The sequence below is a fragment of the Oncorhynchus keta genome, unplaced genomic scaffold (genome assembly GCF_023373465.1).
Source record: "Oncorhynchus keta strain PuntledgeMale-10-30-2019 unplaced genomic scaffold, Oket_V2 Un_contig_23053_pilon_pilon, whole genome shotgun sequence".
NCBI lineage: Eukaryota > Metazoa > Chordata > Actinopteri > Salmoniformes > Salmonidae > Oncorhynchus > Oncorhynchus keta.
Window position 1 is genome coordinate 100,001 of NW_026283182.1, and position 12,500 is coordinate 112,500.

General features: G+C 45.8%; 1 protein-coding gene and 1 long non-coding RNA gene across 5 annotated transcripts in view; both read right to left on the bottom strand.

The window, feature by feature from the left end:
* Window positions 1-12,500, bottom strand: part of LOC118382308 (cell migration-inducing and hyaluronan-binding protein) — a 91,398-nt gene that overhangs the window by 65,343 nt on the left and 13,555 nt on the right. For all 4 annotated transcript variants that reach the window (XM_052505268.1, XM_052505267.1, XM_052505270.1 and 1 more), the window contains exons 3-6: window positions 10,764-10,902; window positions 9,882-10,118; window positions 6,488-6,667; window positions 218-288 (exon numbers count right to left, since the gene is read on the bottom strand). In XM_052505268.1, the coding sequence (XP_052361228.1) occupies window positions 218-288; window positions 6,488-6,667; window positions 9,882-10,118; window positions 10,764-10,902 (627 nt within the window). The remainder of the gene's footprint in view (window positions 1-217; window positions 289-6,487; window positions 6,668-9,881; window positions 10,119-10,763; window positions 10,903-12,500) is intronic.
* On the bottom strand, window positions 7,721-8,932 carry LOC127921681 (uncharacterized). Its single transcript, XR_008109316.1, has 3 exons — window positions 8,495-8,932; window positions 7,827-7,895; window positions 7,721-7,758 (listed from the first exon to the last, which is right to left on the bottom strand). It is a non-coding gene; the product is annotated as an uncharacterized LOC127921681 (long non-coding RNA).

The window sequence follows — 12,500 nt, forward strand, 5'->3', positions numbered from 1 at the left end:
AGTAAGAGAGAGAGAGGGGAAATATATTCTAGAAAATAAGAGAGAGAGAGAGAGAGAAAGGGGAGAGATACTCTAGAAAGTAAGAGATTGAGAGAAGTGAAGGGAGAGAGGGAGGTGGGTGAAAGGGAGAGAAAGAGATACTGTGAGGGAGAGGTTGAGGGAAAGATAAGGAGAGAAGAGGGTAGAGAAAGGAGAGAGAGATGAGAGAGAGGTTCACCTTGATAGATAGCATGATCCTCCACAGCAGAGGACGAGTTGCCTTTCAACGCAATGAAACTCCAGGGATGACTGAGGAGAGATGGATGGAGGGAGGGAGAGAAGAGGTGGAGAGACAGAAAGTGGAGAGGGGTGGGGGGAGAAATAGGGAGATTGAAAGTGTGAGGATGCAAGAGGACAAGGATAGATGGAAAGTAAAGAAAAATATGGAGGAGAGGGAGAGAGATATTGACATTAGACACACACACACACACACACACTTCCAGCTAGCCCTGGTAATGATGTTGACATAAGGAGTGACGGGCTGTCGGAAAAACCCAGAGGCAGGATGGGTAATTACAGTAGCAATCCCATCATGCCTCACTCTTGTGAGGACACAGTGACACGAGTGTCAGGGGAGAGATGTGTGTGTGTGTTTGTGTGTGCGTGTGGCGTGCTAGGTGTCTGAAGAGAGTCTGTGTGATATTCACACCAGGACATTCCATCTACAGTATGCATTAGGATTCCACCAGGAACAGTCACAGAACTGACATTAGAACAAAAGTCATTGTCAACGTTCTAGCTGGTCATTTAGAAAAAAGGAAAAGGAGTCCGTTCCCAGCCACTGAAACAAACTGAGTGACTTGGTGTATAGAGAGAAGTGGAGAGGGCCAACCACCGAGCCTTGGGGGACATAAGTAGTGAGCAGTTCCCAGCCACTGAAACAAACTGAGTGATTTGGTGTATAGAGAGAAGAGGAGAGGGCCAACTACCGAGCCTTGGGGGACATAAGTAGTGAGCAGTTCCCTGCCACTGAAACAAACTGAGTGACTTGGTGTATAGAGAGAAGAGGAGAGGGCCTACCACCGAGCCTTGGGGGACATCAGTAGTGAGCAGTTCCCAGCCACTGAAACAAACTGAGTGACTTGGTGTATAGAAAGAAGAGGAGAGGGCCTACCACTGAGCCTTGGGGGACATCAGTAGTGAGCAGTTCCATTTTGCTGTCTTGTAGCTTTGCTACCTATAATGCATGTGTAGGACATGGGGATGCGTGAAACTTATTCCTTAGCCTGAAGAGGTCCCGAGTTTGCACCAGGTATATGGGCCGAATCAGGAGGAAGAAATCGCTAATCAAGCAGCGTGACGTCCTTTACACTAGCTAGCCATTATGCTCTCATTTAACAGCAACGTTACCGGAGACAAGCAACATGATGTGACGTTTTATATAGATCAGCATGCCAGATATATCTCTAAAGGTGTCTAAAATAAGACATTATATCAACAACTATTGGCTTCCATGACATGTAAGGGCAACACACACACACACACACACACACACACACACACACACACACACACACACACACACACACACACACACACACACACACACACACACACACACACACACACACACACACACACACACACACACACCATCCCCCACTCAAAAATACCACTGTGACTTTGGTAAACATATGTAAATTGCATTCATGGAGGATGGATTGCGGAGATCTTCTTGTTGCCAAAATGATTGCCTTATTAAAATGTTCTCTGGCACACCGCAAATAATACATTCCTTATTCTGCTTTAACACTGTTTGGCACAAGTATCAGGAAGGATAGGCGACAAGAGACTAAGTACATTCTCCTCCTTCATCGGTCTTTCTCTCTCTCTTCTCATCTGAGGGCGTGGTGTGGAGATGTTTCTGTGGGATACTTGTAAACTTTGGTTCTCTGGATGTTGGAGAAAATTAGCTGTGACTTACTCGACAGCAGTAGACAAACACACACACACTGACACACACACACACTTTTATAATTTGGACACTAACAGGGTTACTGCACTGGCGTTGCTGCCAAGCTTCCCATTCTCTGTGGTATTAAACTCATGTTGCCTTGCTGTATTCAGTCTTCAAATGCATTATATTTCCTCACCATCAGAATGTACAAAAAAAAGTCCTCTATCCATTGCTTTGGAATTGTTTATGTTCCCTGACTGTCTAGCTTTCATTTGGATGACTGTTATCAAACTGGACAGAGGGAAGAGACTATAGATGACTGTTATCAAACTGGACAGAGGGAAGAGACTATAGATGACTGTTATCATACTAGACAGAGTGAAGAGACTATAGATGACTGTTATCAAACTGGACAGAGGGAAGAGACTATAGATGACTGTTATCAAGATGGACAGAGTGAAGAGACTATAGATGACTGTTATCAAACTGGACAGAGGGAAGAGACTATGATGACTTATCAGATGGACAGTGAAGAGACTATAGATGACTGTTATCAAACTGGACAGAGGGAAGAGACTATAGATGACTGTTATCAACCTGGACAGAGTGAAGAGACTATAGATGACTGTTATCAACCTGGACAGAGTGAAGAGACTATAGATGACTGTTATCAAACTGGACAGAGGGAAGAGACTATAGATGACTTATCAAGCTGGACAGAGTGAAGAGACTATAGATGACTTATCAAGCTGGACAGAGTGAAGAGACTATAGATGACTGATATCAAACTGGACAGAGTGAAGAGACTATAGATGACTGTTATCAAACTGGACAGAGTGAAGAGACTATAGATGACTTATCAACCTGGACAGAGTGAAGAGACTGTCGAGCTTGATAACAGTCATCTATAGAGTGAAGAGACTAAAGATGACTGTTAGCAAGATGGACAGAGTGAAGAGATGACTGTTATCAAGCTGGACAGAGTGAAGAGACTATAAATGACTTATCAAGCTGGACAGAGGGAAGAGACTATAGATGACTGTTATCAAGCTGGACAGAGTGATGAGACTATAGATGACTGTTATCAAGCTGGACAGAGTGATGAGACTATAGATGACTGTTATCAAACTGGACAGAGTGAAGAGACTATAGATGACTGTTATCATACTAGACAGAGTGAAGAGACTATAGATGACTGTTATCATACTAGACAGAGTGAAGAGACTATAGATGACTGTTATCAAACTGGACAGAGGGAAGAGACTATAGATGACTTATCAAGATGGACAGAGTGAAGAGACTATAGATGACTTATCAACCTGGACAGAGTGAAGAGACTGTCGAGCTTGATAACAGTCATCTATAGAGTGAAGAGACTATAGATGACTGTTAGCAAGATGGACAGAGTGAAGAGATGACTGTTATCAAGCTGGACAGAGGGAAGAGACTATAGATGACTGTTATCAAGCTGGACAGAGTGATGAGACTATAGATGACTGTTATCAAACTGGACAGAGTGAAGAGACTATAGATGACTGTTATCAAGCTGGACAGAGTGATGAGACTATAGATGACTGTTATCAAACTGGACAGAGTGAAGAGACTATAGATGACTGTTATCAAGCTGGACAGAGTGAAGAGACTATAGATGACTGTTATCAAACTGGACAGAGTGAAGAGACTATAGATGACTGTTATCAAACTGGACAGAGTGAAGAGACTATAGATGACTGTTATCAAGCTGGACAGAGTGAAGAGACTATAGATGACTGTTATCAAACTGGACAGAGTGATGAGACTATAGATGACTGTTATCAAACTGGACAGAGGGAAGAGACTATAGATGACTGTTATCAACCTGGACAGAGTGAAGAGACTATAGATGACTGTTATCAAACTGGACAGAGTGAAGAGACTATAGATGACTGTTATCAAGCTGGACAGAGGGAAGAGACTATAGATGACTTATCAAGCTGGACAGAGTGAAGAGACTATAGATGACTTATCAAGCTGGACAGAGTGAAGAGACTATAGATGACTGATATCAAACTGGACAGAGTGAAGAGACTATAGATGACTGTTATCAAACTGGACAGAGTGAAGAGACTATAGATGACTGTTATCAAGCTGGACAGAGTGAAGAGACTATAGATGACTGTTATCAAGCTGGACAGAGTGAAGAGACTATAAATGACTTATCAAGCTGGACAGTGTGAAGAGACTATAGCTGACTGTTATCAAGCTGGACAGAGTGAAGAGACTGTCGAGCTTGATAACAGTCAGCTATAGAGTGAAGAGACTATAGATGACTTATCAAGCTGGACAGAGTGAAGATACTATAGATGATTGATATTAAGATGGACAGAGTGAAGAGACAATAGATGTAGGTCATTTCTACACATTTTGCATTTATTTTTGTAATTTATTGTTGATTAAGGTTATTTCCTTAAACCACCCAAAGGATGGATTTAATGGGTGTGTTTGACACACCTGCTCTAAGCCATGGTAAACCCTCCTGACCACACATGTGCACGTACGCACGTACGGACACACACACACACACACTGATTCTTCTTACCCCATTCTGACAGCCATTGTCGGACATTCCAACATACTGGTGGTTGAGTTGAGTTCTACTGTATGGAAGGAATGCAATAAGTCTGAATATACGATTAGCTCACTTAAATGCTACTCACTAACCCTCAGTTTAAGATTCCAAGGCCTGAATCCAGCTGTATTAGGTTTTCTTATCATGGCTAAATTTACTTTCAATTTTCCATGCATTCCTGAGATACTTTAATACAATGAGAGAGAGAGAGACAGAGAGAGAGAGAGAGAGCGCGAGAGAGAGAACGAGAGAGAGAGAAAGAGAGAGAGAGACTTGCTAGCATATGTTTTTTCCTTTTATTTCTTCTTCTCCGCCCTGCTTTCGCTAAGCAGTCCTGTGCCAGGAGAGATAAAGAGACACTGGTGGCTAGACGAGGGAGAGAAAGTAAGAGGGAGAATAAGAGGCTGTCAGCAGCCTATAAATCAGAGTGTGATGTTATGCTATGCTACATCACTATGCTAGGTCAGCCTGCTCAGCACTGCCTGACAAACAGGTTAGGAGAGGAGTCATCTGCTAGCGTTACTCTAGGAGGCTATGCTAGGTCAGCCAGCACAGCACTGCCTGACAAACAGGTCAGGAGAGGAGTCATCTGCTAGCGCTACGCTAGGAGGCTATGCTAGGTCAGCCAGCACAGCACTGCCTGACAAACAGGTCAGGAGAGGATCATCTGCTAGCGCTACGCTAGGAGGCTATGCTAGGTCGGTATGCTGGGTGGCTACGCTAGGTGGTTATGCTAGGTGGCTACACTCGTGCTATCATACTCTAGCGGAGCATATCGATTCGGGTGTGGAGGGGTAGAAAGATAGAGGGAAAGGTAGAGAGGGGTAGAGGGATGTGGAGAGAGGTAAAGAGATGTGGAAAGAGGTAGTGAGAGATAAGGAGGTAGAGAGAGGTAGAGAGAGGGGGGGGGGTAGAGAGAGAGAGAGAGGTTGGGAGAGGTGGAAGAAGAAGTAGAGAGAGGGGTGAGAGGGAGGTTGAGCCATCCAGGCAAGGAGAGAAGGAATAATCCACTAATGCTAAACAAGGTGGCTATGCTAGCACCATCATGCTCTGCACGCACTAACCCAGGGAAACTAACGAGAAAGGTCAAAACTGTTCGCTGCTCTGGCCCCCAATGGTGGAACAAACTCCCTCACGACGCCAGGACAGCGGAGTCAATCACCACCTTCCGGAGACACCTGAAACCCCACCTCTTCAAGGAATACCTAGGATAGGGTAAGTAATCCTTCTCACCCCCCCAAAAAGATTTAGATGCAAGTGGCTGTTCCACTGGATGTCATAAGGTGTATGCACCAATTTGTAAGTCGCTCTGGATAAGAGCGTCTGCTAAATGACTTAAATGTAATGTAATGTAATGTAAATGTGGCTATGCTAGCACCATCATGCTCTGCACGCACTAACCCAGGGAAACTAACGAGAAAGGATTAAGAGAAATGTATTTCTCCTGTGGCTCAGAACTCAACTCATAACACACCAAGTCAGGGCCAATTGGTGGCTTCAAGGTGTCTTAACCCTCGGCTGTGGCTATAGATTAGAAATAAGACATTCAATGGTAAAGCTACAGAAAGTGATTTACCATTTAGCATACAACTTAGTATCTATTCTAAACTATTACCAGCAGAACAGAGTACTCTAACATTCCATCTGTCCATGGCCTTTGATTTCAAGTTCCTTCCACCCCTGGCAGTTGCCCCAAAGACAGTTGGTTCAGACCAAGCAGCTGCAGAAATGGTTGGCTACAGATGGATCACAATGCATAAAAGGATTTTGGGAAACCCCTGGTTTAGAGGTCAGGGGTCAAGGAGTGTCTGCTGCCCAGCTTAGTAAGAGTCTTCCAAAAAAAATTACCTAATACTAATATCAATCATCATAATGATATACATGTATAATATAATATTGGTTTCAAAATTCCCTGGATGGAGGACAGGGGTCAAGGAACCTACCGGAAGCCCAGGCGGTGGAAGTCTTTACTCCCCAGCTTGGTGAGGATCTTCCTGGCCGAGTCCTCTAGGTTGTTAGACCCCTCGTCGTTGACCACCATGGCCAGAATCATCCCATTGTCTACCACATCTACATACTGGGCCAGGCGACGACTCTCTTCTTTACTGCGGTATGTGTCAAACCTGGGTAGTGGAGTGGGAGGGGAGGTGAATGGTTAGTCTATATCAGTGTTTCCCAATTCCGGTCCTCCGGTACCCCGAATGGCACACATTTGTGTTGTGTCGGACAAAAACACCCGATTCAACTTGTCCAGGGCTTGATGATTAGTTGACAAGTAGCATCAGGTGTGCTTGTCCGGGTCCACAATATAAATATGTACTGTTGGCACGACTAGAGGAGTGGAGATGTGAAACACAGATCTATATCATAGCTACATAACAGAGCACGAAAAAAGACCTTCAATCACTCCAACAAACGTCTTCATCTGAAGGTTGATCTATGGTGGATCTTCTGATAAATATACCAACAAATATCAATGAATGAATTGCACACAGCGCCCTAAACAGTCCCATGAGAGCATAATGTAAGATCTTGAGGGTGAGGTCTCAATTTGGTTGTGTGAGGAAATTGAGGTCAATGGTAATTGATATCAAACCAATAGTAAATACATTTGTCAAATGGGGTTTTAATTTCTCCTGACGCAATACTCAAGACTTGCCTTCTCTTGGAAGCAATGGTTGTTTTGTTTAATTGCTTTTTAATGATTGTTTACCAGTACTCTGACGGCATACGAAATGTTTTTCTAACTACAGTACATATGAAATGTTTTCTGACATTCTTTATTCAATCAGAGATGTTGAACGATGGGATAGGGAGAACATTATAAATCTATTAGATAGTTAATACCAACAGGAGTGTGTTTTCTATTCTCCCTCCTTTCTAGTGTCATATTATAACTGTCACACCCTGATCTGTTTCACCTGTCTTTGTGCATGTCTCCACCCCCTCTAGGTGTCACCTATCTTCGCCATTCTCTGTTTGTCTGTTGCCCTGACTCCGAGCCTGCCTGCCGTTCTGTACCTGCCTGACTCTGACCCGAACCTCTGCCTGCCCTGACCCCGAGCCTGCCTGCTGTTCTGTACCTGCCTGACCTGACCCAGACCTCTGCCCCCTAGCCTGCCTGCTGTTCTGTACCTGCCTGACTCTTGACTGCCCTGCCCTGGATTACAGACTTCTGCCTGCCCAGACCCCGAGCCTGCCTGCTGTTCTGTACCTGCCTGACTCTGACTTGATTACAGACCTCTGCCTGCCCTGACCCCGAGCCTGCCTGCTGTTCTGTACTTTATTGACTCTGCCCTGGATTACAGACCTCTGCCTGCCCTGACCCTGAGCCTGCTTGTTGTTCTGTACCTGCCTGACTCTGCCCTGGATTACCTCTGCCTGCCCAGACCCCGAGCCTGCCTGCTGTTCTGTACCTTATTGACTCTGCCCTGGATTACAGACTTCTGCCTGCCCAGACCCTGAGCCTGCTTGCTGTTCTGTACCTGCCTGACTCTGCCCTGGATTACAGACCTCTGCCTGCCCAGACCCCGAGCCTGCCTGCTGTTCTGTACCTGCCTGACTCTGACTGCCCTGGATTACAGACCTCTGCCTGCCCAGAACTTGTTGTTCTACCTGCCTGCCCAGACCTCTGCCTGCCCGACCCTGAACCCTGCCTGTACCTGTTCTGCCCTGGATTACAGACCTGCCTACCTGCTTGCTGTTCTGTACCTGACTCTGCCCTGGATTACAGACTCTGCCTGCCCAGACCCCGAGCCTGCTTGCTGTTCTGTACCTGCCTGACTCTGCCCTGGATTACAGACCTCTGCCTGCCCAGAACCTGCTTGCTGTTCTGTACCCCCGACTCTGCCCTACAGCCTGCTGTTCTGCTTGCTGTTCTGTACCTTGACTCTGCCCTGGATTACAGACTTCTGCCTGCCCTGACCCTGAGCCTGCTTGTTGTTCTGTACCTGCCTGACTCTGCCCTGGATTACAGACCTCTGCCTGCCCAGACCCCGAGCCTGCCTGCTGTTCTGTACCTTATTGTCTCTGTCCTGGATTACAGACCTCTGCCTGCCCTGACCCTGAGCCTGCCTGCTGTTCTGTACCTTATTGACTCTGCCCTGGATTACAGACCTCTGCCTGCCCTGACCCTGAACCTGCTTGCTGTTCTGTACCTTATTGACTCTGCCCTGGATTACAGACCTCTGCCTGCCCAGACCCTGAACCTGCTTGCTGTTCTGTACCTGCCCGACTCTGCCTTGGATTACAGACCTCTGCCTGCCCTTGACCAGTCTTCTGCCTGCCCCCTGTTTCGGGCAATAAACATCTGTGATTCTAGCTGTCTGCATCTGGGTCTTATCCTGAGTTCTGATAATAACAATATCTGTCATGACTTAAAGATAGAATCTGCATTAGGGGAAACCGCTCCGCATTTCGGTGTCCGCTGTCCGCCCCAGCACTTTTGTTAAAATTATTTTAGTGGACTAAACAGAGGTGAGGTGTGTTGAGCAGAGTGGTCAAAACTAAACACAGCAGTACATATTGTGCTATTTGCTTCCCCCTGCCATGATGTCAGAGTGTTGTCTGCAGTAACTTCTTTGTTGTAATATTCCAAACAGACAAGGCAGTTTCACTATGAAGGATTCCAGATTTAAAGAGACAACCAACCATCCAAGCATCATTTCTGGAATAAGACGGTAATACGCAGGACATCCTTCCAACCATCATTTCTGGAATAAGACGGTAATACGCAGGACATCCTTCCAACCAACATTCCAACCAACATTTCGCAGGACATCCTTCCAACCAACTAGGACATCCTTCCAACCAACATAAGACGGTAACACGCAGGACATCCTTCCAACCATCATTTCTGGAATAAGACGGTAACACGCAGGACATCCTTCCAACCATCATTTCTGGAATAAGACGGAATAAACACGCAGGACATCCTTCCAACCATCATTTCCAACCAACATTTCTAGAATAAAGACGGACATCCTTCCAACCAACATTTCTGGAATAAGACGGTAATACGCAGGACATCCTTCCAACCAACATTTATAGAATAAGACGGTAAGGACATCCTTCCAACCAACATTTCTAGTAATACGCAGGACATCCTTCCAACCATCATTTTGGAATAAGAATAAGACATCCTTAACACATTTCTAGGACATCCTTCCAACCAACATTTCTGGAATAAGATTTCTGGAATAAGATAACACGCAGGACATCCTTCCAACCATCATTTCATTTCCAGGACATCCTTCCAAAACCTGGGAACTTTTGAAAAATGTACCAGAATTGTGCAAGCCTAAAGGTGAAATAAAAACATGACAACATATAAAATACCTATCATTGTGGAGCACTTCTCCAGTCTTGGGGTCGATGACGTGAACTATGATCCCCCGGTTGCCCCAGCCCCTCTCGAACAGGTAGATGTTGTCCTCGCTCTCCCCTGGGTGCAGGGTCTTGTTGAGGAAGGTCCACGACAGCTTCTTCTCCCCATGGATCTCCAGTGTCCCTCCTGTCCCCACACCAATGTACTTACGGCCAAAGTAACTGTGCTCTGTGTCTGTGTCGTCAGACCTGGAGAAGAGTCAATGATTGATCAACCAATTAATAAAGAATATGGGCTAGAGGGTTACACAATAGAGGATAAGGGGATATAGGCTAGAATATACCAGATAAAGACTAAAGACTAGAATATAGAGGCTAGGGGCTAGGAGATAGAGGATAGGAAACAGAGACAGAGGCTAGGAGATAGAGTTTAGTGGCTAATAGATAGAGACTAGGGGCTAATAGATAGAGACTAGGGGATAGGAGATAGAGGTGGGGAGATAGAGGCTAGGGGCTAATAGATAGAGGCTAGGGGCTAGGAGATAGTGGCTAGGAGATAGAGGCTAGGGGCTAATAAATAGAGGTGAGGAGATAAAGGCTAGGGGCTAATAGATATATGCTAGGGGCTAGGAGATAGAGGCTAGGGGCTAATAGATAGAGGCTAGGGGCTAATAGACAGAGGCTATGAGTTACAGGCTAGAGGCTAGGAGATAGAAGTGAGGAGATAAAGTCTAGGGGCTAGGAGATAAGGGCTAAGAGAATAGAGGCTAGACGATAGAGGGTAGGAGCTATGACAAAGAGGCTTGAGTCTAGGAGAAAGAGGATAGAGTCTAGAGGCTACCAAATAGGTTGAGGGCTGAAGGCTATGAGATCTGGTCTGGGTTCAAAACCCACCTTCCAAATAAGGAGATGGTAAGGTTGCCCTTATACGGGCAGGCAGGACTTCCTATGTGCAGCTGTCCTCTGTTGCCGATCAGAATGTGTTTGGTACGCAGTAGGATGGGATGATAGGAGTCTGCTATCACTAACTTTCCTAGAGAGAGCAATAGAGAGAGAGAGAGAGAGAGAGAGAGAGAGAGAGAGAGAGAGAGAGAGAGAGAGAGAGAGAGAGAGAGAGAGAGAGAGATATTTACTGGTGAGATCTCCTGACAGGTATTTCATGCCCTAGGGCCTGACACATCCCATCTCCCTTCCTTTTATGGCACTGAGCTGTGGCTCACACAAACACAAACAGACATAGACACAGACACACACACACACACACAGACACAGACACAGACACAGACACATACACAGACACAGACACAGACACAGACACAGACACACACACACACACACACACACACACACACACACACAGACACAGACACAGACACAGACACAGACACAGACACACACACAGACACAGACACATTTACATTTACATTTAAGTCATTTAGCAGACAGACACAGACACAGACACAGACACACACAGACACAGACACAGACACAGACAGACACAGACACAGACACAGACACAGACACAGACACACACAGACACAGACACACACAGACACACACACAGACACACACACAGACACACACACAGACACACACACAGACACAGACACACACAGACACACACAGACACACACACAGACACACACACAGACACAGACACAGACACAGACACACACAGACACACACACAGACACACACACAGACACACACACAGACACAGACACAGACACACACACACAGACACACACACAGACACACACACAGACACACACACAGACACAGACACAGACACAGACACACACAGACACAGACACAGACACACACAGACACAGACACAGACACACACAGACACAGACACAGACACAGACACAGACACACACACACACACAGACACAGACACAGACACAGACACAGACATGAGACACACACACACAGACACAGACACAGACACAGACACAGACACAGACACAGACACAGACACAGACACAGACACAGACACAGACACAGACACAGACACAGGGGACAAAACTCAATAACCCTTTATGAGTGCTGCGTTTCATGATAACGTCCATCTGACAGAGGTTATGTAGTCCTGTAGAGAAGTGGATGAGAGATGGGGACTTTGATTTGACTGTGAGTTAGTGGTTACCTGGACACACAGTATCAGGTTCCTAACTCACACATACACATGTAACCAGTGTGAAATGGTTACACTGTTACATTGATGATGTTGACTCAGATCCCTGGTTGCTGTGGAGAAGGAGAAGGTCAAAGGGGGTGAGTGTAAACCATGTGAAATGACTACACTGTTACATTGATGATGTTGACTCAGATCACTGGTTGCTGTGGAGAAGGAGAAGGTCAAAGGGGGTGAGTGTAAACCATGTGAAATGACTACACTGTTACATTAATGATGTTGACTCAGATCCCTAGTTGCTGTGGAGAAGGAGAAGGTCAAAGGGGGTGAGTGTAAACCATGTGAAATGGCTAGCTAGTTAGCGGTGTACACTAGTGGCATTTCAATCGGTGATGTAACTCGCTCTGAGACCTTGAAGTAGTGGTTTCCTTTGCTCTGCAAGGGCCGCGGCTTTTGTGGATCGATAGGTAACAATGCTTCGAGGGTGACTGTTG